The sequence below is a fragment of the Strix aluco genome, chromosome 14, assembly GCF_031877795.1.
Source record: "Strix aluco isolate bStrAlu1 chromosome 14, bStrAlu1.hap1, whole genome shotgun sequence".
Lineage (NCBI taxonomy): Eukaryota > Metazoa > Chordata > Aves > Strigiformes > Strigidae > Strix > Strix aluco.
In genome coordinates, this window is record NC_133944.1 from 22623880 (window position 1) to 22651722 (window position 27843).

Below are 27843 nucleotides of genomic sequence, written 5' to 3' on the forward strand. Positions count from 1 at the left end.
TATTAAAAAAAAAAAAAAAAGGGGGAAAAAAAAAAAAAGAAAAAATAAGCATCTTGCTGCTTTGTCGTAAACATCTGTGTAAGGAATGCATTTGGTCCGGAGCGGAGGTCGACATGGGAGAAAGCCTCTTGGGAGCTGGGGTAACGGTGGTGCCATCGGCAGAGCTGTGGGGACAGCGCGGCAGGAGCTCGGTTGCGGAGCTGCGTGATCGAAACACGATGGGTCATGGTCCCGCTGGTGGAAACCTGCGTCTTAGGGGGCAGGGTGGGGGGCTGGAGAAAGCGGTACCCTGCGGGGTGAGGAGCTGGAGAGGTGAAAGGGCCCTGGTAATGCTTGCTAAAAATGGCTGGCTGCCAGCACCGCCGCTGCCTGCCCTAGCTGCTGCCTAAAATCACCAGTTCCGCCGCTGCAGCCTGCGGCAGCAGAGACCATCCGGGGAAGGCGATGCTGCTGGGCGCATCCCAAGGGCTGCGGCACGCTCCCTGGGCGTCCCTGTCCTCCCGGGCGATGCTGGTGACCCGGCCGTCCCCACAGCGAGAGGTGGGCGATGCCATCGTTAGCCGGCCCCACGGCCACATCCACGCCAGCCTGGCACGGAGCAGAGCTGTGCCCCGTTCTCTGCTCTCAGCGCCAACCACCCCGGCGCCGCGCTCTCGCTTGCAGGGTTTTATTGGGAACAGTGCGGCGGCATGCAGGGGCTTCACTGTCCCCGGGCTGGCTCCCCCCGGCCCGGCACCGGGCATCTTTGGTCTACGGCTGCTGAGTCTTGTGCATTCACAACAGTTTGTGCCAGGGCTTGCGGCCGCTCGCCTTCAGTGCCTGCTCCAGCCTGCGGCTCCTCCAGCCCGGCATGGGGCCAGTCCTGCGGCGTGGCACCTAGAGAGGTGATGGGGGCTGGAGTGAGCGTGGGGGGACCCCTCTGTATCCCAACCCCTGCTTTAGCAGGGGTGCGAGGGTGGGGGGAGCATCCCCTCTCACCTGCAGCATCCGAGCACGGTCCGGGCTCGTTCTCCGGCTCCGGGAGGGAGTCGTGCTTGGTCCTTCGTCTGAGCACAGGCGACCGCCGCAGGCGCAGGGGGACGGTGCCCGCTGGGGGAAGCACAACCCAGCCCCACGTTACAGTGGCTGCTGCCAGAGCCCATCCCAGTGCCAAGTCCCCCCCCTCCCTGAGAACTTCCCAGTGCAGCCACGCCATCACCCATCACCCTGGCACTGCAAGCGGCTGCCCACCAGCCAAGAGGCAGCACCACCAGGCACACGGGATGCCCCCCTGCCTGCTCCTCCGGCGCGGGGTGCAAGGGGTGCTGGGGGTCCCACTCCAGCCCTCACTTACTTGTCAGCTCCAGGGGGCACTCGGGCTCCCTGAGCTGCTCCTCGTGGACGGACACAGCTCGGCGGCCAGCCCCCCACGGTGCCACCAGCCGTGGCATCAGCCGGTTGTCTGGAAAAGCAGCAGGGAGGTGCTGTCAGAGGGGGGAGGCCCTGTGGCACCCCAACCTCCTGGCAGCACCCCCCCTCCATCACCCCCCCCCCAGTGCTGGGTGCTTGTGTCCCTGCTGCCCTCCCTTCCCAAGGGGCTCCAGGAACAGGCCAGCAGTGGGATGGGGGTCCTACCTTCGGTGCTGGGTGGTGCAGTCAGGGTGGGCAGTGGGCTGCTGGCACCCACCTCCCCACCATGGCTGACCCTCCGTGGCAGTGCCACCGGCGTGCTCCTCCCTGGCCGTGGCAGGCTGCTGCTCCAGCCCTCCCGGCCCCCCATCTCTGACAGCCCACTGGGCTCGGCCAGGACGAAGGAGTGCCGGGGCTGGTCAGAGCCGATGCCCTGCGGCTTGGCGGGCAGCTGCCTCCCCAGGGCTTTCCAGGCTGGCCGGGGCTCGGCCGGGCCGGCGCTGGGCTCCGTGGCGGCAGCGGGGCTGCGGAAGGGTGCGTCTGTGGGGAAGGCAGGACAGAGCTGTGGGTGCCCGGCGGTGACAGCCCCAGGGGCTGGCTCTTGGTGCTGGGAACCAGCCTGCAGCCACCCCAGGGACCGGGCAAGGGGCTGGGTTTCCATCTGCCATCACCAAGTTTGGGCACTCGTGGGTGCAGCGCTCCAGTCCCCATATAGCTCTGCTCGGTGCTAACAGAGGGAACAGAGCTGGTGTGACCCCCCCCCGGCACCCACCAGCGACCCACCTGTGGACACCGAGTGCGTGCGGGCCTTCAGGGAGGGAGGGGAGTCCGCAGAGCTGTCCACGATGTCCCCTGCAAGCACAAGCCACCGGCCAGCATCGGTGAGCTGGGGTCTGCCCCGTGTCACCAGCACCCAGCGAGGGGGGAACATGGTGGGACCCACAGATGGGAGCCCGAGGGGGCCTGCCCGTGCCCACCCCATGGGTGCCCATCTGGGTGGGGATCAGGGTGGGGAGGATGCAGTCCCTCACCGTCTGAGCCGGCTTTCTTGATCTCACTGTCTTTGCTCTGCAAGGGGAAAGAAATCTGCTAAGTGGAGGGAGGTCAGGGTGGCAACGTCTCCAGGGACAATGGGTGGCAGAGGGCAGGGTGCTGCCAGGCTCAGGGGTGGCTTGCAGGGGATGGGTGCACGTCAGGGAAGGAGGGACAGACAGACAGACACCATGCAGCGCATAGGAGCCCACGTATCGGGCCCCTTGCAGAGGGTTAGGTGACAGGACAGAGGCCACAAGCAGTGGTGGCGCAGAGCTGGGTGCTGCCGGTCCCAGCCGAGGGACTCCCATCCCATGGGCTACCACCTCCCCCTGCCCTTTGGGTGCAGGATCTGTCCCAAATGTGGAGCCACTCCCCACCTGTTGCTTCTTGCTCTCGGTGGCCGGGCCCTTGGTGACGCCGATGCGGTGTAGCATGACCTGCACGCGCTGCTCGAAGGAGCCAGGCAGCTCCCCCTCGCTCTTCTCCAGGTGCCTCTTCTGCAGGACAGACAGAGCCCTGCCAGGGGCATGGCACCCACAGCACCCACCTGCCTGCCTGTGGGGCACCCAGGTCCCCAACCCCAGCCGTGCCCCCGGCAGATGGAGGCACAGCCACAACCCAGCGGGGATGTCCCCAGCCATGTATCCAGTGTCCCCAAGTCCCCCTGCACTGCCCAGCTGACCCCACCACCAGCACCTTTGGGTGGGAGCAGCACCCACCGGGTGAGCCGAACAGCAGAGTCAGTGGCTCGGTGACAGTGACAGTGCTTACCTTGTCATGCCTGACCCCCAGCGCATCCTCATCCTCCCCAGACAGCAATATGAGCGACTGGGATTTGCCCTCCCGCGAGTACTTGGGCCGGATCCTGCGGGCAGTGTCGGGGGTCTGGCAGTGCTCGGACTCTGCCCGGGGCTCGGCAGTGAGTGCCCCCTCCTCCGATTTACTCAGCAGCTTGCCCGCCTCGCCCGCCTTGCTGGGGGCTCGTAAAATGTCACTGAGCATCGAGCGCCTGCTTCTGGGGGCGGTGGGGCCACCCTCGGGCTCCTTCTCACACCTCGAGCCCCGGCTGGATTTAGGTTTCTTGAAGGCAAAAAAATTCCCAATTTTCTTCTTGAGGGTGCGGGAGCCAGAGTGGACCAGAGGGGCTGATCCCGGGCAGGTCTCCGGAGCCATGGGGCTGGGAAGAGATGAAGCGTTGGGAAGGGTGAGCTCCAGGCTGCCGAGGGGCTAGGGATCATTTTTTCCTCCCTGCCCACCCACGAAGGGATAGATCCAGACCCCAAACATCCCACCTAAGATGATGCTGTCCTGGCAAGGGCAGCTGTTCCCAGCAGGGGACCCCATGGGTGGTGCCCCATCGCCCCTCTGCTGTGGGACAGACCCCACAGCCCCTCCCTGGGCTCGTTGGACTGGTGTTCTGGCCGCATCCTGCCCCCTGTGGCTGCCATCCCAGCCCTCTCCCACCAGCCTTGCCCTTGGCGATGCCCCTGGGTGGGATGTTTTTCCCAGCATCTCTTCAGCAGCGGGACCAGCAGCATTTGCAGGGTAGGTGAAGGCAAGGGGGTTGCCCAAATCCTGAGGATGGGTGCGTGCCAGGGTGCTGGGTGGGTGCGGGGCCCTGGACACCCCCCTGGGCTTACGGCAGCTCCTCTGTGATGAGCCTCTTGGCAAAGAAGTCCTCCAGCCCCTCGTCCACGCGGGTGATGCTCCTGTCCTCACTGTTCTCGCAGGCCACGGGCTGCACCTGCGAGCAAGCGCAGCCATCAGCATGGTGCGGGGCAAAGATACCCCCACGCACGAACACGTGCCACCCACAGCTGTGCAAAAACAAGTGGGTGCCCGTGCAGGATGGGTGCTGGCACCCTCCGTCTCGCTGTGCATCCGGCATGAAAGCCAGACCGTGGTGTCATCAGCTGCATCCCAGGTCTAATCCTGCTGCATTCCTGGGGCATCAGGAGCTCCAGACAGCCCCGGGGCTCCTGCCAGCCCCTCGCCCTGCCTGTGCAGGCAGGGCAGCTTGGCTGCCAGCCCCCTGCACCCCACTGGGTGCCACATGTGGCAAGCCGGTGGCTCCCCAGTGCAGTGGCTGGGGTACAACATTCCTACACACTCAGGCACCCGTGTGTTATGCACAGGCAAGGTGCCTCTGACCCTCCTCGGTGACACAATGGTGAATCCTGCTGAAGCCCTCATAGAGCCAGGCCAGGTCTCTGACCCTGCTGTCCCGTGGGAGAAGCCTTTGGCAGGGGTGCTTCCTCGGCGTGAGCCGCAGGGAAAGGACACCCGCACTCCTGGCCAGTGATGGAGCAGGTGCCTTGCACAGCCCCGCATCTACATCCTTCAGGATGCTCCTCCTCAAGTCCAACCTTGGAGTGCCACCACAGCCTGGACGGAGGTCACCCATGGCAGAGAGGTCTGCGCCACGGTCAAGCCTTCCTCCACGGGCACCTTCCTCCCCAGGCATGTGGCACCACACCGGTGGCTTCCTATCAACAAGAGGCAGGCGCTTCCCCATCGGTGGCATTTCGATCCATAATGACTTTTCATTACGGCTGGATTGATTCCGCTCAGGAGCTGTTCCAGCCAGCCGAGATCTGCTCTCCCTGTCACATTGCATCCATCAAAGCCCATCCTTGCTCAAGACCTGGCCAACCCTGGGTGCCAACCTTGCCCATCCCGCTGCAGAGACATGTGCCAAGGTGATGGCCCCCAGGGCCCCGCCTGGCCCCTGCCAGCCTCCAGCATCCACCCTGCCTGCGGGAAACAGCTCCTGCCTCTCCTCCAGCCCCGTGGCAGTGCTGGTCCCACTGCGGTCCAAGGGCAAGCACCACCGTGGCTGTGCAAGCCAGGGCTTTCCAGCGGGTGGAAGGATCCAGCTACATCATGGGGACGAGGGGATGCCGGTAGGATCTGGCCCCGGGGATGACAACAGAGCTGGACTCTCCGCAGACTGCACCCAAAAGTTACTTTTCCTTTGGGAAGGGGGCTGCGAAGGCAGGATTCCCAGCTGCTCACCCTTTGGGTGGGGGGGAAGTGAAATCCACCCCACTGCAGCTGGCAGAGCCCCACCAGCATCACCAGGAGCCGTGGCAGCTGCCGGCGCTTCGGGGCTGATGGGTTTTGGATGCCGGGGGGGGGGGGGGGGGGGGGGGGGGGAGCAAATTGGGCGCAGGAGGAGAGAGGCAGCTGGAGCCATTGCCGAACGCGCCAGCCCTCTGCGCCCAAACTCTGCGGGTTTTCTCATTCCCCCCTGCCTCCCTGCCGGCTCTCACCACTCGGCATCTCCCAGCGGGCAGCGGGGAAGGGGATGGATGATTTCCCTGGGCCCCCCCAGCCCTCCTGCCTGTCCTTTCGGGCTGCCCCCCTCCTCCAAGGAGGCTCTGGCAGAAATGCAGGATAATAAAACCAGCACGCATCTCATTTTCCTGCCTTGCAACAAACACCGACTGCAATAATTCACCAGATTAAAAAAAAAAAAAAAAAAGGGGGGGGGGAGAAGCCCAAATCCACCCCCCCCACCAACCACCTTCCCCCCCCCGCCTTACATTCGGCTTGCTGGGTGGTTGCTTGTGCCGGCGGTTGGGCCGGGGCCTGGCTTTGGTGCAATGCTCCAGCTTCTCGCCGGCGGTCGGCAGGTCCATAAGGGATCCGGTGGCGGTGGCGGTGGCAGGCTGCGTGGAGGGGAGCGAGCTGCTCGCAGGCTCAGCATCCTTTGTGGAGGCAGGGCGTGCCGGCGGCGCGGCGGGGCTGAGTGACGGCGGCGCCCGGTGAGCTCGGAGCCCGCTGGCGTCCCTACCCGCCACCGGCTCCAGCTCCGAGACACCTACGAGGGGTGAGAGGGCCCCAGTTGGCAACCAGCCTCGCCAGGCCTTCCCATCATCATCATCATCATCGCCACCGTCACCTTCGCCCACGCGCAGAGGGTCAGCGGGGCGCTGGCTGCACCATGCGGTGCCACGCTGCGGGGAGGGGAGCGTGGCCGTGGTGGCCGAGAGCTGCCGTGGTGGCCCCGGGGGCAGTGGCTTTGGAACGGAGCTGGGGATGGATCCTGCCGCCGTCCCTGGAGGTTTGCGTGCATGGGATGCTGCGGGGCGGGTGAGGGGGGGGGATGCTCAGGCAGGGACTGAGCCGACCCCCGCAGCAAGCCCTGAGACCTGTGGCGAGCAGCAATCGTATGGCACAAACTCTGCCAGCACTGGCTTGGTGAGCGGCACCCACAAACGCACCCCATTTTGCTCTGCAGGCAGCTCACCACCCCCCCCTAGTTACTCACTGGGTGGGGGTCAGGATGGTGCTGGACTCAGGGACATGAGGGGTCCCCTGGGTTCACCTGGGTGCCAGGTGCTGGGGTCTGGTGCCAGCTCTGCTTCAGCCAAAGCCACATATGCATCACAGCCAAAGCCCCAAAAAGCAGAAGTCACCCAGCAGCTGCTCATTGCCTGTGGCCCCCCTGGATCTTGTCCCCTGCAGGGACACAGGGCTCCATGGGGCAACACCAGCAACAGAGCAGCCTGGGGCAGCTCAGCACCAGAAGCAACACGTGGGCAACGTCCCCTCCCCTGTAGCAGGTCCCCAGGGGTGCTGGGGGGGTTGGTGATGCCCATGCCCAGGATGGTCCCTGGGATGGCAGGGAGAGATGCCCGTGTCATCTGGAATCATGGATAAACCTCCCACTGCTTCCTGGCTACCTGGGGAGCAAGCTCAGGGCATTTGCCCTGCTGCCTGCAGGGACTGAGCCAGCCAGCCCCCCAAAAACAGCCCAAGAACAAGCTCGAGGTGAGCTTTGCCTGCAGACCCCTGCCACAGCACTGGGAGAGGGTCTCCGAAGGGGCCAGATCCCTGCCAGGCTCTGCCCACAGCCTGGAGCATCATCACGGATGGTTCTGCCCAGGGGCCCCCCAAATCACTGCTGCGTGCCCCCCCACACCTGCCATGCCCCAGCAAAGGGGACAGGGCCCGTGCCGAGCCGCGGTCAAGGGAAAGCCGCGTGGTGGCCTTACTTCTCACAGTTGGCGTGGGCCGAATGCTCCTGAAATGCTTGTTTTTCCTCCGCAGGGCCATCTTGTACTGCAGGGAGACAGGGACGGTGGTGGCTTCGGGGTTGACAAGCTGGCCGTGGTGAGTGGCATCCCGTGGCAGCCGGAGCCAGCCAGGCTTCGCCCAGGGATGGGTGCAATCCCTCCATCACCCCCAGGGCTGCAACCCCTCATCTTGATCCGGCACCGAAACCACCCACAATGCCAGATTTGATGCTTTGCTGTCCGGGGTGCCACGCCGCGCTGGATCCCAGGTCTGAAACAATGGCCAGCCAGAGGGGCTGCACGTGGCCGGGACCAGCCCTGGCCACCACAAGGACACGCTCACGGTGCCTGCAGGGCAGGCAGCGTGGCCAGGCAGGTTAATGGTCCCATATCCCAGCACTAATTGTCTTAGCACTGCCCTGGGGAGGGGCCAGGGGTGCGTGCACCCAGAGAGGCTGTGGCATTAAGCCTGGCATCATCCAGTAAGGCGGATAAAAGGTGGTTATAGCACAGGCATCACGCAGCGCAGTGGGGTTGGACCCTACCTCCTCTGCAGCGAGGTCTGGAGGATTCCTTCCCCTTGCCAGAGCAGCTGCATCATCCTCATTCGGCTCCGGCAACAGCACCGGGAGGTCGAGCCCCTGCTTGGAGAGGCTGTCCGCCTAAAACCGTTAGTGCTTAAATTATCCCAGGGGCTGAAGTGCACCCATCCACCCTGCGTGCGCCGTGCTGCTCCACTCCCTACCCACGGCTGGGATTTGTGAGCGGATTTAGGCCTGATTAGCTGGCTGCTGGCCCCAGCACAGCTGCCCCGTGCTTGCCCCAGTGCACGGGCGGACGGTGCCTGGCTTCACCCCGGCACCCCCCACCATGCCGCGGCTCCCAGACTTCGCTCAGGACATTAATGCTGCTGTGACCACACTGGGAGAGGATTACCTGGGAGGAAAACCAGCCTGGGTGGGAATTTCCTGCTTCCCAGACAATAAATCCATGATCATAACACTGGCTGGTGCCTAGGCAATGCCAGGGTAGCCAGACCTGCATCCCACATCCCCAGCCCGCTGGTGCTGGCAGCCCCCAGTGCTCACCAGTTTGCACTTGGCAATGGTCAGGTCTCCCAGCACGGCATCCACGATGCAGTCAGCCACAGCGGCTGTGACAGACAGCTTGATTTCACTGGGAATGGAGAGAGGGGTGTCAGGACCAGCACCCCCAGTCCCTGCGAGCTGTGGAGCCAGCCACCCCAGGGAGAGCCTTGCTGGGGAGATGGCTGCTTGGCCGTGGCACCCAGAGGAGCACCCTGGACATGCGTCAGGCTCCAGTTCTGGGCGCGTGCTGCTGGAGCAGGAAGGGGAGCAGGCGCTGGCTGGGATGGAGGACGCCAAGTGCATCCCACCATTAATGGTTGGGGCTCCCCTCTGCCAGCTGCGGGGACACACCTGCGGGAACATCTCCCCATGGGACTTCCCAGCTCCCTAGCGACACATCTGAACCAGGTCCAAGCAGGAAGCAAAGCCACAGTTGGGAAAAAGCAGCAGCAGGACCCAGCACATCACCACCATGTGGGGAGGGGAGCAGTTGGTAGGGAGCCCCCAAAATCCCCATCTGGCCCCGTGGGTGAGCACCAGCTGCTAAGTAAGAAGGAAGAACGGCACGTCACCCACTTCAGCTTGCTGAAGACATCAGTGACCATCTGGTCCAGAACTGTGCTGAGGTTGAGGTGGTCCTGGAGGTAGATCTGCTCCGACATGGCGTTGACTAGCTGGTCCCTGACCCCAGTCTTCTGCACCATGACTGGGCAAAGGCTGTGCGTTGTGTCCAGTGCTGCCTGCATGATCGCCTGAAGTTTGGGGAGGAAAGGGGAGTTTTCAGTGTCTTTTCTATCAGAATTTACATGGTTTCCAGGAGACACCGTGTCCCTTATCCTCAGGCTGAGGCCGACGAGCATCCTGTGCTGCCAGCAGCTCCCCACTCACCCTGGCAGCTCCCCATGGGTGCCCACCTGGATTTCCCGGCCGCAGATCTGCGACACTTCCTCTGTGAGACACTCCAGCTTGTGCTGCAGCTTGCTGTTCTGGTACGGGGTGTTTCCCGCTTCATACAAGAGGGGCAGGATCTGCCATGGGAAGAGAAACAGCATGGCTCATCCCATGGCACCTCATCCTTGCTTTCCATGCTTCCACGTGCAGCCTGAACCTGTGGCTGCATCAGCTGGGGAGACCCAGCAACCTTCTAGGTTGGGCATCCTGGCCCCTCTCGGTCCCTGTGAGGACTCCCCACCGCTCCCCACCATCCACTGACACTTCTTCTCCTCCTGCGCCCAGCCATGCTGCTGCCCAAATCAGGGGGGACCCTTTCATATCCCTTTCATCACCTTTCCACCATCAGCACCATTGTCTTAAGTCCTACCTTTGCTGAATTAAGTAACCAGAGGGGTGCCAATAAATTTGTGAAAAAGGAGGAAGTATAGAAGGAGGAGGAGAAGGTGCAATGGGAAGAGAGAAGCAGGATCAGGAGGGTCAAACCAGAACTGACAGTGCCAGGACCTGCCCAGCCAACGCAGCGGCCTTTGTCATGGGCTGATGGAGCATCCTCAGCACTGGGCTGTGTCCAGCTGGGGTGGGATGGGGGTGCCCCAAGGAGGGACACCTCAGGGATGTGGGGATTGTACCTCACCAAGTGTGGGCATCTGTGGGCTGCAGGGTGTGCCCAAAGCTGGGGCACCCACCTCTCCCAAGGAGGGGTGCACGAGCAAAGGGTCGTACTGAAGAGGAGGTGTACTTAGAATCATAGAATCATTCAGTTTGGAAAAGCCCCTCGGGATCATCGAGTCCAACCCTCAGCCCTACTCTACAAAGTTCTCCCCTACACCACATCCCCCCACAGCTCATCCAAACGACCCTTAAACACACCCAGGGATGGTGACTCCACCCCCTCCCTGGGCAGCCTATTCCACTCTCTGACCACTCTTTCTGGGAAAAAATTTTCCTCATGTCCAGTCTGAACCTCCCCTGTTGCAGTTTCAAGCCGTTCCCTCTTGTTCTGTCACTAATCACCTGTGAGAAGAGACCAGCACCAACCTCTCTACAATGTCCTTTCAGGGAGCTGTAGAGAGTGATGAGGTCTCCCCTCAGCCTTCTCCTCCTCACACTGAACAGTCCCAGCTCCTTCAGTCTCTCCTCACAGGATTTATTCTCCAGGCCCTTCCCCAGCCTCGTTGCCCTCCTCTGCCCTCGCTCCAGCACCTCGAGATCTCTCTTGTGTTGAGGTGCCCAAAACTGGACACAACACTCCAGGTGTGGCCTCACCAGTGCAGAGCACAGGGGGACTGTCACCTCCCTGCTTCTGCTGGTCACACTATTTCTAATCCAAGCCAGGATGCCGTTGGCTTTCTTGGCCACCTGGGCACACTGCCGGCTCATGGTCAGCTGCTTGTCAATGAGAACCCCCAGATCCTGCTCTTCCAGACAGCTCCAGCCACACCTCCCCAAGCCTGTAGCCATGCAGGGGGTTGTTGTGGCCCAAGTGCAGGACCTGGCACCTGGCCTTGTTGAAGCCCATCCTGTTGATGTTGGCCACCGATCCAATCTATCCAAGTCTCTCTGTAGAGCCTCCCTGTCCTCATGCAGATCGACACTCCCGCTTAACTTGGTGTCATCTGCGAACTTACTTATGATGCACTCTGTGTCCTTATCAAGATCATCAATAAAGATGTTGAACAGAAATGGTCCCAACACCGAGCCCTGAGGAACACCACTTGTGACCGGCCACCAGCTGGGTTTAGCTCCATTGACCACCATCTCTGGGACCGTCCATCCAGCCAGTGCTTGACCCAGCAGACCGTTCGCTCATCCAGGCCATGGGCAGCCAGTTTTTCTATGAGAATTCTACGGGGAACTGTGTCGAATGCTTTTCAAAAATCCAGGTAGACAATATCCACAGCCTTTCCCTCGTCCAATAGTCGGGTCATCTTGTCATAGAAGGAGATCAGGTTTGTCAGGCAGGACCTGCCTTTCATAAACCCATGCTGACTAGGCCTGATCCCCTGGCTGTCCATCATATGACTTTTAATGGCACTTGAGATGACCTGCTCCATGACCTTCCCTGGCACCGAGGTCAGACCGACAGCTCTATAGTTTCCTGGATCCTCCTTTCTGCCTCTCTTGTAGATGGGTGTCACGTCTGCCACCCTCCAGTCCAATGGGACCTCCCCAGTCAGCCATGACTTCAGGTAAATCACGGACAGCGGCTTGGCGAGCACATCTGCCAACTCCCTCAACACCCTTGGGTGTAACCCATCCGGTCCCACAGACTTGTGTGCATCCAAGTGGTGTAGCAGGTCTCTGACCACCTCCTCTTCAACTGTGCTGACCTCAGTCTGCTTCCCCTCCCCATCTCCCAGCTCATGAGGCTGGGTGTCCAGGGAACAGCCAGTTCCACTGCTAAAGACTGAGGCAAAGTAGGCGTTGAGCACCTCAGCCTTTTCCTCATCCTTAGTTACCATGTTTCCCTCTGCATCCAGTAAAGGAGGGAGATTTTCCCTAATCCTCCTTTTGCTGTTAATGAATTTACAGAAACATTTTTTATTATCCTTAACAGCTGTAGCCAAGTGGAGCTCTAGCTGTGCTTTGGCTCTCCTAATGCTCTCCCTGCATAGCTTCACTACATCTTTATAGTCTTCATGAGAGACCTGGCCCCTCTTCCACAGGTCATAGATTCTCCTTTTGTTCTTGAGATCCAGCCAAAGGTCCCTGTTTAGCCAGGTCAGTCTCCTTCCCCGCCTGCTTGTTTTCCGGCACACGGGAACAGCCCGCTCCTGTGCCCTCAAGACTTCTCTCTTGAAGTACATCCAGCCTTCCTGGACTCCCATTTCATTCAGGGCAGCCTCCCAAGGGATTTTGTTAATCAGTCTTTTGAACAGGTCAAGGTCTGCCCTGCGGAAGTCTAAGGTGGCAGTTTTACTAAACCCCTCTCTTTGTTTCTCCAAGGATCGAAAACTCAATCATCTCATGATCACTGCACCCCAGACGGCCTCCAACCTTTACCTCCCTCACAAGCTCTTCCCTGTTCACAAGAATCAGTCCCAGGAGGGCACCTCCCCTGGTCGGCTCACTCACCAGCTGTGTGAGGAAGTTATCCTCCACACATTCCAGGAACATCCTGGATTGTTCCCTCTCTGCTGTGCTGTGATCCCAGCAGATACCCGGAGGTTAAAGTCCCCCACAAGAACAACGGCAAGTGACTGCGAGATTTCTCCCAACTGTTTATAGCAAGCTTCATCCCCCTCACTGCTTTGGTTGGGGGGTCTAGAGCAGACTCCCACAGCAAGATCTGCTTTATTGACCCTTAACCTAACCCAAACACTCTCAACCCCGATATCACTGTACTTGATTTCTGAGCTGTCATAGCATTCTCTTACATACAGGGTCACCCCACCACCTCTCCTTCCCTGTCTATCCCTCCTGAAGAGCTTGTAACCATCGATGGCAGCACTCCAGTCGTGTGAGGCATCCCACCACGCTTCTGTGATAGCTACTATGTCATAGTTCTCGTGCTGCATCATGGCTTCAAGCTCCCCCTGGTTGTTGCTCATACTGGTGCATTGGTATAGATGCACTTGAGATGAGCTCATGAATCCAACGCCTTTTTGTGAGTGTGGGCCCCATTCCCTACCAGACCCTTCTCAGGTGCTTCCACAGTTCCTAAACATCTTTCCCTTCTCTCAAATGAAGTGGCAGAGGGAGAGCCCTCACCAGTCCACCATCCTTCAAGCTTTGGCATGCTTCCCTTGAGTTTATTCCTAACAGGCCCAGTCATCTCCCCGTCCCCCCTCATATCTAGTTTAAAGCCCTGTCAATAACCCCTGCTAACTCCTGCCCCAGAATCCTTTTCCCCCTCAGGGACAGCTGCATCCCACCTGCCTCATTTGTCACCAGCAGACCAGGTGCCTTATAAACCTCGCCGTGATCAAAGAACCCAAAATTCCGACGGTGGCACCAGTCTCTGAGCCACGTGTTAATCAGATACGTTTTCCACCCTCTACCAGTGGTTTTCCCTTCCACTTGAGGGATTGATGAAAACACGACCTGAGCTCCCGAGCTTTCAATTAGCCACCCCAGTGCCTCGAAGTCCTTTTTGAGTGACTTAAGACTTCTCTCTACCACCTCATTGTTACCTCCCTGGATAACCAACAAGGGGTAGTAATCAGAGGGCCGCACCAGAGCAGTAACCCTCCTTTTAATGTCTCTAACCCGAGCCCCAGGGAGGCAGCAGACCTCTCTATGGTATGGGTCTGGTCGACTTGTAGCCCCCACTTCCCAGGGGGTGCACACACATCTGTGTGCCGCTGGGGGGAAGGGATTAAGAACATTTTGGGCCTTGTTCTAGAAGGGGATTCAGAAATTCACAGCTGTTCTTTAACATTTTGTAAGTGCTTGGTGATGTGCATCTGTTGCACTGACAGTTCTGGTGTTCCCTGACGGCTGGTTAATTATGTCATTAACTACTCAATAACCCGCTTCGATCCCAAATTGAGGCCAGGAGAGTTGAGGGGTTTCCCCACACGGCGGACTCACACTGACGGAGAGGTTGGCGTTCCTGATGGCCTCCTCCGCGCAGAGGATGTCCGCCTCTGCCTCCCTGCTCGGGCAGGCGCTGAGGATGTCGACATGCTTCTGCACGCTCAGGCAGATCTCATTCACCATCTGGAGCGCAGAGAGGCTGCGTCACATGCTGACGCCAGAGCAGCACTGCCAGTTCCCCTCCTTGCCGTGATTTTCCCGGAGAAGGATGTGCTGGCACTGCCTGATGGGGTGGCGGCAGCACAGACAGGTTACAGCCCCCCAACAGCATCCCTGCCTAATAACCAGGGATGCAGGGATTTGCTTGCGAATGTGCACAGGAACCCGGAACACGCAGCGAGATATCCCAGCGTTGCATATGCATGAAATGCATGGATGCAACCAGGAGGGATCCTTGGAGATATCCTTTCTGCCTGGCCCCACTCTCATCCCTCCAGACTGCTCTGCCCTCCTCCACTCAGGAAAGGTGAAAAGGGGTTTATGCTGCTTGCAAGGGCTCACATGAGCTAGCCAGGGCTGTCTGGGGCAGGGGAGGGCAATTTGGCCAGCAAACCTGTTCGGAAGAGGTGGTGAGGATGCCCTGCTGCAGGCGGAAGGTCTGTGCGGGCAGCGTGTGTCGCAGCTGGTTCCTCGTCAGGCAGGACTGAAGCTGCAGCAGGCAAGAGGCCGTGAGCAGCCGGTGTCGGTGGCACCCAGCCCCACGCCCCCCCGGCCCGCGTGCCCCCACCTTGTGCACCGCCTCCTCCGTTTTCTCAGGGTTGCTGCGGTAGGCCTGCACCACGTCGCTCATCGGCAAGGGCATCGACTTGAGGGTGTAATTCCTGCAAGGCAGCATGGGGGTGAGTGGGTGCTGCCAGACCCCACATCAGCCTCGTGGGGCTCATCCCCACTGTGCATTTCCCCACAGACACAACATTGGTCTAGAGCCCACCCGTCAGCATTGCCCCAAGATCCAGCCCTGGAGACGGGGACGGCCAAATTCTGGCCATCAGCAACCCTGATGGGGTGTCAGCAACCACCCACCCAGGATCTCCATCCCTGCCTCTTTCCTCAGACCTCCAGAGAACCTGCACGGCCAAACACCAGACCCGACAGTGTCCTTGGCAGGTGGACAACTTCTACCCATCGCATGGGCAGGGAGGAGAGGAGCAGCACGTCTCCCCCAACAGCAGATCCCCCCGTGCTCGCTGGGGGCTGCCTTGGGTGACACGGGGCTGTGCTGGGTTGGGATGCAGAGCCCAGGGGAGACCCTGAGGTTGGTAACAAAAGTGCCATCACCAAATGGGTGGCAGGTTGCTTTGCTGGCTGCAAGATCTGAGCTGTAGACCAACTTCCCTGGGACCTGTATGCAACTGTGCGATGAATTTGCTGTTTCAAGGGGACAAGAGGCCCTGGGGACATTGACATCTTGGTGCCAGAGGCTCTTTTGCATGGTGGTAGCAAGCCAGGAGGACCAAGCAGCTCCTTCCTTACCTCTCCAAAGCCTGAGCCACCTCCAGGAGCCCATGGGCAGTTGTGTTGTTCCTGTCCCAAACCACAGTCCTGCAAAGAGAAGGACACAAGTGGGCCCTGCCTGCACCAACGGAGCCCCAAGGTGGGTGACCATCCACTGGGTGCCAAGAAGAGTGAGTCCAAGGCTGACCCCAGGCATCAGAAAGCCTAGAAATGACATTAAAAATCTGCATCTCAATATTCAAAACCTAAACTTGGCCTTTGCAAGGACCTGTAAAGTACGTGGGTGCCTGGAGGAAGCGAAGGGCAGGGAGGACACAGTCAGGCACCATCCTGCTGGCAGGGGCAGGTGTCCCACAGAGGAACAGCCCTGGCTGGGAGACCCCTCCAGACACCCCCACCTCACCTTTGTGGGCAAAATGTGGTCAAAAAATGGCATTTTAGGAACTGATGCCAGAGTGTGGGGTGAGGGCAGTGACTGCAAGGGTCCAGCTGCAGCATCCTGGGCTGTGCAGGAGCCTGGCAAAGAGCCAGCAAATGCCAAGGCAGGTATTGAGCTGCTCTCTTGCCCTTCACATATCCCCTACCAGCACTGCCAGATGACTGCTATGAGAGCAAGATACGGTCACAGCATCTGACTGACCACCAGAGACACACCCGTGGTCACCAGGAGCCATGATAAGCCTCCACAAATGGCATCAGCATCACAACTAGGACCACCGTATGAGGACCACGCTACACAAGGTGGGAAGGGCACCCACAGATGACGTGGACTTGCTGTTACCTGAGTTTCGTGTTGATCTGGAGGGCCTTGGCTAGCATCTTGGCCCCTGTGTCCCCCATGGCGTTGCCACTGATATCCAAAGCGATGAGGCTGGTGTTACTGCCCAGGGCACTCAGCAGGACATTGGTTCCCAGCTTGAGGCGTGATTCAGCCACAGACAGGGACTGGAGAGGCTAGAAAGGGGACAAGTAGGGGAGACGTGGCCAGGACGCATGTCAGGACGTGTGTCACCCTTGCAGATGTGGCCTCCATCCCTGTCCAGCAGCTGCTGTGGGAAGCTGGTACTGGTTTTGGAGAGGCAAAGTCATGCTGAACCCCAAGAACCAGGAGGGCAACAGGTTCTCAGGCAACACCCTGGATTTAGATCAGATGCCTGGCAGGCAGAGAGGAGGAAAGAGTTTTTCTGGAAAGCTGGGCTGCAGCCAGGTTACACCAAGCATCTCCTCTGCTCCTTTACCCAGACACAGGCTCCCACTTTCCCAGATGAACGGGAACTGCTCTCGCTTCTCTGTCTGAGCATCTGCTTCAGACAGAGGAAAGTAAGAGCAGAAGGATTTGAATGGCAATGGGAGGGAGGAAGGGATCTGGATGGCACCCCAGCATGGAAGCTGCACGGCGGTGGCAGAGGGGAAGCGAGAGCACAAGCGGGATGGTTGGGATGGCTGAGGGTAAGCCAGACTTACACAGTCGTCCTCCTGGGTGAGCTGGACAATGCGGTGCAGGACATCCAACAGTCCCTCCCTGTGGGAGAGGCAGGGGGGTTACACACGCATCCCCCCCGCATGCCCCGGGGCAGCTGGCAGAGCTCAGTCCTCCCTCCCGTTCTTGCCTGAGGCTGTGACCTGACCCTGCAGCTCCCGCGGTCCCTTGGGACTGCTCCAGGAGCAGGCAATGGTCCCCCCACGGCCCCAGGCTCCCCGTTGTGTTGGAGCAGGCAGGACAGGCAGGCAATCCCTGGCATTCCTGCCCAGCCCATGGGCTTTCAGTGGGGAGAGAGGATCAAGGTGGGTGCATGATGCCAGGATGGCTCCTGGCCTGGATGCTGCAGCTTTGCACTTACTTGGATTTGATGTTGAAGTTCTTCCCCAGAGAGACGTGCCTAATGGACTTGCTTCTGCCGATGGAGAGCACCAGCGTCACCATGTCGGGGTCGAAGCCTGCGAGAGATGGGAGACACCCACTGGGATGCTCCAAGCAGTCCACAGGGGTGGCACCAAGATGGTCCCTCACAGGAGACCTGAAGACCCACCAAGCTGCTACCATAGGTTGGTGGAGAGATGCCCAGGGCAACTCCTGAGCATCTTCCTTGTCTTCATGGCTCCCCCAAGGAGACCGAAGACCTGTGCAGAGCCAGGGTCCCCAAGGAGTGACCCCAGGGAAGGAGCACCTGCTCTGGGGGCTCCTGCTCTTTGGGGTGCCAAGGCTGTGCTGAGCCACGAGGAGCACTTACGGACCTAAAGACAGCTCTTGCTTTCTGCCATCCCACAGGGATGTGCCCTCCATCAACCACCCACCCCCCTGGACAAACATGGGAGGCGTTCTCACAACTTGCAGGCAGCTGCCTGCACTCCCACCCTCATGGCTGCAGCATCCTCAGGGGAATTCAGCAAGCTAAGGTGACGTCCTTCCCACAGAGCAGGGACATGGGCAGAGATCTGCTCTTCCAGCCAAGGGCAAGAGCCACCAAGACTCACCTACAGGACTGTCCCTCCTGCACAGAGCTGCTCTACTGGGAAAGCCAAAAACAGAAGCATATTTTGACAAAGGCTGGCTGGAGGTTTTGGGTAAGAGAGTGAGCTCTTGGAGCATTGGTGGCCCCAACAGGTTTCTGAAGGACTGCAAAGCACTTCAGCTTTCCCAGAGCTGCATGGTTGGCTGTGAGATCTTAGCAAGGCTGCTTTAAGGTTTGGGGCCTTTTAGGTGAAATTAAGAGCTGGCAGAGGTGATGTTTGTGATAATTAGGGTTGCTCACCCATGGCTTGGGAGGCAGGACAAGTTTAGCAGCAGAGGCTGCAAACTACTGCAGAGAAGTGGGAAGAGTCTCAGCTCAGGGAGAACTTTTCAATGCTTTAAACCCTGAGCTAGCAACGCAAGACCACCCCGGATTCAGTGAGCTGAAGAGGCTTGTACCAAGGAACAATCATTTTTGGCAAGTCTTGAGGTGGGAGGGGATGAAGAAGTCACCCAGTGGCCCATGCTGGAGATTATTTCTCTGCATGACGGGAGAGGCAAGGGCTACCACCTCTGCCCACCATGGGATGCAACTCTGGAAGATGATGGAAGGGGCCTGGCATGCTGGGAAGGACACTAGCGGAGGGACAAGAGCACCTGTAAGTACTGCCTGAATTGGGGAAGGCAGGGGATGGTTGTTTTTGGTGTGAAAAAGCCATAAGAGCCTGATGAGGTAGTAATTTCTCAGGCAGGAATCCACAGCTGGCTGTTGTGTGCCTTCATCCCCATGAGACACAGCCTGTAGTGATGCAGCTTCTGCTGCTGAAGGACTTTTACAGGTGATGAGTGCAGTTTAATGTTGCATTAGCCAGCGCGGTCGAGAGGCGGGCAAGCACAGCAGACCCAACCCATCTTCCTGGGGACGCCTACAAGCTCACAAGGTGCTGGAGCTCAGCTGGCCTCTGCCAAACAGCCTGTGGTGGCTGGACCCCTGAATGGAAAAGATCTTCTCCCAGGTAGGGAAAAACAACCTACCGTTGTCAGACAAGTCCAGGTCGCTGATGGAGCTGGCGTCGGGGATGAGATCCTGGATGACTTGGGCTCCCGCTGATCTCAGCTTGGAAGAAACAGCAAGACATCAGTACAAGGGGAGGCGCCGAGCCCTGCAAACGAGAGCCTGCCGTCGGGAAGGTCACCTCAGCCCCACGGCGGGCAGGGCACAGACCTTCCCACACAGGGAGCAAGCCCCCTTGACTGCCGCAATAAGGCCCCCTGGCTGGACTGACAGCACCCGTGGGTGCTGGCCCCTCACCTCACAGTTACTAAGATCCAGGCACAGGTCGCTGATGTGACTGTTGTCTGCCAGCCCTTGCAGCAACACCCTGGAAAAGTCACCAAAGCCACCCATCGGTACAAGCAACAGGGACACCAGCACTCGCCATGGGGAACCCCCAATGGTCCAGGCAGTGGGAGTGGAGTGCTGGAGAAGACATCCTCCCCCCCAGCTCTCTCAACATGCAAAGCCCTGAGAGACGTCACCCCTGGGCCATGCTCACCCCAAATCCATTCCCCTCGGTGGACTCACAGCCCCACCTCACCTTACAGCATCCGCTGGCAGCTTGGTACCCGCCAGGGAGACGTGCCTGAGGGCACAGGCCTGGCTGAAGAACTCCTTGATGTCAGGGGAGATGGTTTTCACCCTCCTGAAAAGGATGGACACAAAGTGGCATCATCTGCCACCCAGCACCGGCCACCCACCCGGGTACCGCACTCCCCTCCCCGCCATCCCAGGGGCTTACTTGTGGGAGTACAAGTTTCTGGAGAGATCCAGGTGGACGAGGCTGGTGTGGCATCCATGGACCAGGGCTCCAAAAAGCTGCCGGGGTGGGGAGGCAAGCTGTGTTGAGGAGGACCCAGCTGGTGCTGCGGCCCCTCGCACAGCCTGGGGATGAATTGGTGATGGTATGGGATGAGTTATGAGGGGTGCTCAGGGGGTCTGTCCTGTGCTGGTCTCCCTTATTCCTTCTGTTGAACCCTGAGTCCCCCAGCCTGCCTGTGGCAGTGGGCACAGAGCAGGACATCGCTGGGCTGGCTGCTCGCTGCCCCACACAAGCCCTGTCTCTGCAGCCCCGAGCAGTGCAGTGTGGTTTTGGGAGGGGGGCTGAGGGCAGGGGCTCGCTGCCGGGATCCCCTGTGTGGGTACTCACAGCATCCAAAGAGCAGTCCGTGCCAGCCAGGCTGAGGTAGGAGAGCGAGTGGCACTGGCGGAGGAGGCTCTGCAGGTTCTGTGGGCAGAGAGGGCTCAGTGGCTTTGCCCAGGACCCTGACCCCCTGTCACCCGTCACCCCGCAGCCCAGAAATCCCAGCTCCAGCCTGCCTCTCCCTTCCTGCTGAGCACAGGGATGAATCCTGCACAGAGGGACTCAGCTGCATGCCGCTCACTCTTGGCATACATCCTTGCTCCAGGTGGCAAGGAGATGCATCCCCAGTGCACCCCCCAGCTGCTCCCAGGTAGGCAGGGAGGTGTCTCAGCCATGACTTCCCCATCCCTGAGGTGCAAGGCAGGACACAGACCACAGGAGACCAAAGCCATCCAAACCATGCTGGGGACAGAGCCCCTGGGGTGTCACCCCATCGCAGCCTGGGCACTCACGCTGATGTCGTCCCCCGCCAGGGTGCCAGGGTTTCCAGAGAGGTCCAAGTGCCGGAGGGAAGATCCGATGGCTTTGTTATCTGCAAGGGCCTTGCATAATGTGCTCATCCCTGCTTGAGGACAGGAGGAGAGATGGATGCCCATGGTTCCCCTGCACCAGGGAGAGCCGTGGAGCAGAGGAAGAGACACTTTCCTACAGCTGGGGCAACAGGACATTGCAACCTTGGAGATGCCCTTTCCAGGGTATCCCTGCAGCCCCTCCAGCCACCCCTTTGGTGCCAGCTTGGCCCCGAGCACTGCTGTGCTCAGCCTTCCAACAGCACCCAGGCAGTGAGCGGGATGCCGGGCTGTACCTTTGGCAGTGATCATCGTCCTGGCCAAGCTGAGACTCTGCAGACCCTTGGGACTCTTCTGCATGTGCCGGCTGAAGGCAACAATCCCTGATGAAAGAGCAGAGAGCCCTGAGTGGCCGTAGGTGTCCATCCAACCCTGAGCTACAGCCCCCAGGGCAAGGGGCAGATGCTGGTGGAATCCAGAGTTGAACATCAGTTTTCATGGGTGTAAACTCATCCCAGCCCAGAAGTTGGGTACCTCTGTCTTCCAGGTGGTTGCCATCAAGGTTGATGGTGTGCAGGACAGAGTCAGGATGGTTGCTGAGCGCCTGGGCCATTCTCTGGGCAAAGTCACTGTGAGGAAAAGGGTCACCCATCTGAGCAAGGTACAGCCACCTCCAGAAGACATGGCCACCAACCCTGTAGCCTTGTGAGGAAGTGCCACCAGCTCCTGCCCATGTGGCAGAGCATCTCCAAGGGTGGGTGATGTTTGCTGGCCTCCAGTCTACAGGGGCTCTCTGCTCCCAGTGACCTTCACGCTGTGGAGGGGATGGGGCACCAACACTCCCCTGGCACATGGGTCCATGGACCTCCCTGCTCCATGCATGTGAGGGGAGCACCACTGGGCTGCTGAGACCCTGTTCATCACCACGCCGGGGCCCGGCAACACCTTTGCTTACGCTTTCAACCCGCTGTTTTTCAGCACCAGCTCCTCCAGTGTCACTGATTTGCTGAGCATGTAGAGCAGCTGCTCCGAAATCTCCTGGTTCTGGCAGGGGAGAAGAAAGTCTTTCTGGAAACCTCGCCACCTCCAGCACACCCAGTGCTACAGCACCAATACTCACCAGCCTGAAGTCCTTGCAGGAGAGCTTGGTGAACCACAGGTTGAAGGACAAGGCAGCAACACTCAGCGCCACGTCTCTGCAGGGTGACAAGGATGAGGGAGTCAGGGGCCAGGCTGAGCCAAGCCTGGTCCCAAATGGATGCCCCAACACACCCAACCCCGGGATGCCCCAAGACACCAAACCTTGGGATGCCCCAACACACCCAACCCCAGGATGCCCAACAGTGTTCACCAGAGCAGGACTGGGGTCCATGAGTTTATAGCAACCCACAAACACAGCTCAGCTTCCCCAGATTATCCCCTCAGAGAAAATAAAATTAATCAAAATATTTGCATGCTTCTGTCAAAACGTCTGCTTTTTTTTCAATTCTGAGCTCTCCTGTAAAGACAACATGGGTTTTGCTCAAGTGGAAACTAGTCTCTTTTTGACTTCCTGGTCAATCAAATCTCTAAAACTGTCTCCTTTTTGGCCAACTGAATGCAGATCCTCTCTGTTCCCCAAAATGCTCAGCCCAGAACTTTGGCTCACTACACCCCAGTCCCACAGCTGCCTTCCCCCAGAGCTGAGCCCTTGCTCTGTCTCTCTCAGGATGAAGACATGGCTGAGCCCCACAGGGACAACTCTGGGTGCACGGCCCTGCTATAAGGTTATGAGAGATATTTGGGGTGCTGGTAGGGAGGAGTGCCAAGTTTTGGGGAAGCGAGCAGCACCAGCTGCTTTGCATAGTGAAACACCTGACAGCCACGAGCTGTGAGAAGCCTCCGTGACGTCTGGTTTTCACCTCTGTAAGCAGCTCGCAGACTTATTTAAGTGTTGAAAATGAAGAGTGGAGGCTGCCCAGCCTCTCAGGGCCGTTGCCCCATGGGACGGGGCTCATCATGTTTGGTGCAGGGGAGCACTGGGCTGCAGATGTGGTGTCCTTGGAGCGTGTAAATTGATAAAAGTTTCTAACACGAGCAGAGGAGTGTGCTAGGACACCCCTGCCATGGACGGGGAGGATGAGGACGAGTGCTGGCATGGCATGGGGCACTGCAGGTGGCATGGCTGGGGGACTCACCGGCTCTCCAGGTGGCTGAAGTCCAACAGGTTGAACTCCCGGCAGTCCTGGCTGTGGTAGATGTTGTCCACGTCCTGCCCGGATGGATGGACACACAGATCAGGCTCAGCACCTGGTCTTGGAGAGGGCTTGGGTGTCCAGTGCTGATGGAGGGAGCTGAGCCCTTGTGGCCCCTCCCCTGGCAAGGCCCTTGCCTAAACCCCAAGCCTAAAACCCCCCCTGATGCTGTGGCTGGCAGGACACATGTCCCAGATTGGTGGGATGGCTTGGTGGGTCTTGGACCGCTTCTGCAGGGACTGGCCAGAAGGCAACACACCCCCAGGCTGGTGGGAAGGAGGGTGTGGGGAGAGATGGGCTGGAGTCAGTGTCCCAGAGGAAGAGGGGGACAACCAGTCCTGCTTTGGCTGGGTCTCAGCAGGGTTCTCCTCTACTAGGGACACCCAGCAAGGTCCCAGATTTCCAGGGACCTTACGTGACAGTCTGGGAAACAACCTGGTCCAAGGCATCTTATTCCCACCTGCATTTTGATTCCATGCCACCAAGGAGCAGTGGGCACTCAAGCCAGGCAAAACTGCAGCTCACAGCTCTGGGGTGTCCCTGGGATACTCCCAGCCCCAGCAGCCCTATCAGCATCCTGCTTCCCACCTGCTGAGCTGCATGCTGTCATTGTCTCTTCTCCATGGGACAGACCAGCTTACCCACTGGATCTCCTCGCGGAAGGCAAAGCCGTTGTAATCACATAAAGCAGCGTAGGTCTCTGAAAACCCCCCTGCGAAGAGAAAGCAGACTGGGTGGCAGACCTTCCCACAGGAACACGGAGGAGACCTTTGAGGGGGGCAGGAATCAGGAGAGGGATGGCAGGGGCTCAGAAGTGTGGGTGAGGGCTCTCCCTTTCCTCCCTAAAGGTGCCAGAGTGTTCTGTGTCAGCCCAGAAATGATCGCACAACTCTGGGGGCTGCAGCTCACTTTGCTTGATCCATGTAGCTCTCGGGCACTGTGCATTGCTGTGACGACAACAGAGGTCTCCTACCCCAAACCAGGCTACAGGAAAAGCCCCTGGCTCTGCAGCGATGCCATGAGGTGGGTGGAAGCATCCCCAGCTGCCCGTCCTCATGGGTGGACACTGAGCATTCCTTGCCCCACAGCTGTCCTGCTCCTTTCTGGGGAACTATGTTCCCTCAAACCAGCTCCCCAGGGTGCTCCAACCCTCCTGGTCCTGCCAGGGGGAGGCGTGTGGAAAAAAGGGCTTACCGCAGGGCCCGGGGCTACTCTGCAGCATCTCCTCCAGCGAGTTGGTGATCTGCTGGATCCTCTCATACAGGTTGGGGGGGGAGTTCTTAAGCAGCGTCCTGGGAAAAGACCAGAAGGGTGCATGGTGGTGGGCTGGGAGAAGAGCATCCCCACCACTTTATGCTTAGCTACAACCATTATGTATAGGGTGGCCAGAAATATTCTTCCCAATGCGATCAGGAAGCAGGGTCTGGCCTCCATCAGTGTGTTTTCTCTTTTTAAATGGTGCTATTGTGAACCCATCCTGTATTTGGGGCTTTTTTGAGCAAAGAGGTTGCTCTGGTACCCACACAACCGCCCCTGAGGAGCAGAAGAACCTTACCCAGGGCATGAGTCTGGAAAGACCTTCTTAAGTGACATGGTGACATGGATGACAACTTGCTCCAAATCATCAAAGGACATGAACCGGAAGGCATAAGATGTTGCATCTGTTTCTATGACAACCTGCGGGGTCCAAAGGATGGGAAATGCCTGAGTGAGCTGGCAGCACACAGCGTCCCCAAGCCCCCAGACACAACGGTGACAGCCATCAGCTCCTCGCTGCAAACACCCAGCCGCTGCTTATAAACCCAGCCAGAGCGCTGTGAGCACAGGCAAGGCTGCAAGCACCAGGAATTTAGGATAAAATACACTAAAGAGATTGTAATGTGCCAGAATAAGGTGTAAACCTCCCCAAAATCCAAGCTAAGCTAATGCAGAAGCAGCCCAAAACAGTGGGGGTGAGAATAGCCTTGACTTTGCCTGCAGCAGCCACAGCTGGAGGACGGAGGTTTCCTCCCTGAATTTAACTAATCACGTTTTGAGGCTTTTTTAGCTTTCAGTTCCTACCAGAAAAAAAAAAAATCCCATGGCAACACGCTCCCTGATTTAATTACACGCTGATTGAGGCGTGGGAGCGAGATGACAATTATCTGCTGGCATCGTGCGAGGACGGTGCTTCTGCCAGTGCCTGGGGCTGCGGGAGGCAGCGGGGCCCGACCCTGCCTGCGCTCTGCCTGCGGATTAATAACCCCTGGGCTTTCCACATCCCAGTCAGAGGCCTCTCCCCTCTCAACCGTGGGTTTCAAGCCCCAGCAGCCCTTGCTCTCTGCCCAGCTCTTTATTTCTTTCCTGGAGCTCAGCCACGCAACCTGCCGAGCAACAGAAACCCTGTTTAGAGGCTGGGGCCATCATCACTGATGATGCTTTAATGAGCAAAAGACTGTCAAGAGGTTAACAAGAACCACAGCCCTGTTTCGGCTGACACATCCAAGCCAGGGCATCCCCTTCCTTCTCTCCACAGTTCCCACCCACCGCATCTGCCCTACGCACACGCCTCCCTCTAAGAGGCTTAACGGGGTTTAAAACACCCTCCTGCTAAATTTGGCTTTGTCTCCGTAAGCCAGCAGCCATTTGTCACCTTGTCCCTGCCTCGCAGGAGGTGCCATGGCCAGGCACTGTCTGCAGCTGCTGGAGGGGAAGAGGCGCAGGCACCCACACTTGCCCCCAGCACCCCTGGGTGACTCTCTGCACCTCCAGCCCCGAGGGTGATACCCTGGGAGAGGCCATAAGAGGATTTCTTTAGAGATAGCGAAGGGATAAATACCCTGGGGTGCTCTCACAGGTGACCCTCAATGTGCAACGGGGGGCCAGGACACCCCCAGACTCCGCAGTGGGCTCCAGGCCAGGGTCTGCCATGGAGGGAGGTGGGCACAAGGTGGGGTGGGTGCCTGGGCTGGGTTTGCCCCAGGTTTTGGTGCCACTCACCAGGCTGGGCTCTCGCACCGTCATCTCCCTCACCTCCAGGAAGCTGAAGCTGCTGTGAACCTGTGGGTGAGACGAGCAGGATCAGCCCCAGCGCTGATGGAGAAGGGGGATCCAAGGGTGCCCCCCAGCTCCCACCCTTCCCCATGCTCCAGGCAGTGCCTGGCCATGCCCCCCAGCCTCCTGTGACCCAAACCCCCTCTCCTTCACCCCATCCTCCATCCTGCTCCTGAGGGCTTCCCAGACCTGGTGGCCCAGGCGACCCATGGGGCACCCACACCAATGCCCCAAGAAGCTGAGCAGTGGTCTCCCAGGAGCCACAGGGCTTTTACTGCAGCGCAGGGTCCCCAGCACCTACCCTCACTGGCAGCATCACCGGCAGCACATAGGCTCGCCAAGGAGTCAGCACCTAGGCAGGGGGACATTGGTGTCACAAGGGACTGCGGTGACATGGGAGCCACCCCTGTCCCCTGTTGCGGCCATGAAACAGCTGCCTGGGGAAACTGGGGAAGCAGGAACCAGGCTGGACTCTGCACGTACCAAGATATAGTCGTCGTACTTTGATTTCACCTGCAGCTGGATGCTCATCACCAGGACAACCTTCTTTGTCCCCAGGAAGGTGGTGATGCCCTCTGAAAAGACCAACATCCACATGAAGTGAGGTGGCTGAAGCCACCGCTGGTCCTCTCCCACATTCCCTGCTGCCCTTGGGGACACCATCCCCTGCATCCCCACCTGAATCAACTCCTCTCCATCCACACACGCTTCTTGACCAGCTTTGGGTCTTGTTTGCTGCTCAGATGATAAACCCACCTCCCCATCGGCTTCTGCAGCCCAGGCTGCAGCCTTGACCAAGCACAGGGAGGGCTTTGGAGTTGCTGGTTTACGCTGCACATGCTGCCTTGCTCACAGGGAGCTGGCGTTGAGCCACAAGAAGGTCCTGGTTTCTCTTCCTTTCTTCCTTCCCAAGTTTATCACTGGGGAGCAACGCAGTGCCCAAGTCCTGCCTCCTCACGGCGCAGCCAGGGATGTATTCTGCTTTTGCATTTTTTTGGGGAACTCTCCCAGCCGTGACGTGCATGGGTGGTCGTGCGTGCCAACCTCCCCGTGCTTCCAAACCAGTTGCTCCCACAGCCATTGGGGACCAGCACGAGCATCGCTTCTGCCTCTTGCCTTGCACGTCACCTCCCAGCTCTGCCTCCCCATCTCGCCTGTTTTTCACCTCTCGCCCAGCAAAACGGGACCAGAAGCACCACTGCCCATCGCCAAGCAAAGCAAACCAGGTTTTCACAATGACACAGAGCCCCACGGGCCCAAGTGGTTTGAGCCACACGTCCCCAGGGACCCACCCTGATAGAGCTGAAAGCTGGGGCTGAGGGGATGCAGTGACCTGCCTCCTTCCCACTCGCTGCAAGCCCTGGTGGGGCTAATGAGGCTGCAGGATCCCGAGACCTTCACGGCCTTTTGCTTTTTCAGTCAAATAAGGGAAGGCTGGGAGCAGTGGTACTTCACACATCCCCCGCTGCTGGGGAGCTGGGGCAGGGCTGCAGGCAGGGCCATGCCTTCATGTTGGGGACCCCGAGCTGGCTGGGAGTGAGCTGCACCCACAAACCAGGCAGCAGGAGCCACGGAGAACCACATCCTTGAGGACCCAGCCTGTTCTCCGGGGATGCTTCTGGCCCGAGCAGCATCCTCGAGCACGCGAGCTTTGGGGGCAAGAGCAGCCCTCACACCCCTCACACCCCAGACCCTGCTCGGACCCCCCTGAACCACAGCTGCCGCCAACAAGGAACTCAAAAGGGGCTCTGCCAACCCTCGCATGGCAAACCGGGGCCGAGCAGGCCCCGCACTGGCGCTTTCCATGTGGCATCAGTGCCCCGGCAGCGGGCGATGCTTACCTTGCAGCTCATCGGGGATCCCTCCGGGGGACGCAGCCATGGTTGGGACCAGGGGGTGACCCGCCCGAGGACGCAGATGTCAGGGCAGCATC

The 27843-nt window shown here is 59.3% G+C and overlaps 1 protein-coding gene across 1 annotated transcript; it reads right to left on the reverse strand.

The window, feature by feature from the left end:
- Window positions 1-134: 134 nt before the first annotated feature.
- On the reverse strand, window positions 135-27843 carry CARMIL2 (capping protein regulator and myosin 1 linker 2). The gene is made up of 40 exons (XM_074839705.1): window positions 27752-27843; window positions 26394-26485; window positions 26212-26262; window positions 25857-25916; window positions 24433-24554; window positions 24072-24169; window positions 23519-23589; window positions 22821-22894; window positions 21764-21839; window positions 21599-21687; window positions 21178-21272; window positions 20940-21026; window positions 20587-20696; window positions 20141-20218; window positions 19733-19809; window positions 19532-19636; window positions 19246-19315; window positions 18969-19050; window positions 17323-17419; window positions 16946-17003; window positions 16263-16435; window positions 15500-15568; window positions 14754-14847; window positions 14580-14675; window positions 14021-14149; window positions 9448-9561; window positions 9110-9285; window positions 8534-8621; window positions 7991-8107; window positions 7425-7491; window positions 5970-6247; window positions 4065-4168; window positions 3196-3601; window positions 2802-2921; window positions 2421-2457; window positions 2173-2241; window positions 1615-1929; window positions 1334-1441; window positions 979-1089; window positions 135-876 (listed from the first exon to the last, which is right to left on the reverse strand). The coding sequence occupies exons 1-40, from the start codon at window positions 27789-27791 to the stop codon at window positions 701-703; spliced, it is 4479 nt and encodes a 1492-aa protein (XP_074695806.1). The 5' UTR covers window positions 27792-27843; the 3' UTR covers window positions 135-700.

Coding starts and splice junctions, on each gene's coding strand:
- CARMIL2 (XM_074839705.1), bottom strand. CDS start 27,791: ATGGCTGCGTCCCCCGGAGGGATCCCCGATGAGCTGCAAG. Junction 24,555..25,856: donor CGGTGCGAGAGCCCAGCCTG/GTGAGTGGCACC, acceptor TGGACCCCGCAG/GTTGTCATAGAAACAGATGC. Junction 17,004..17,322: donor AACTTCAACATCAAATCCAA/GTAAGTGCAAAG, acceptor CCTCTCCCACAG/GGAGGGACTGTTGGATGTCC.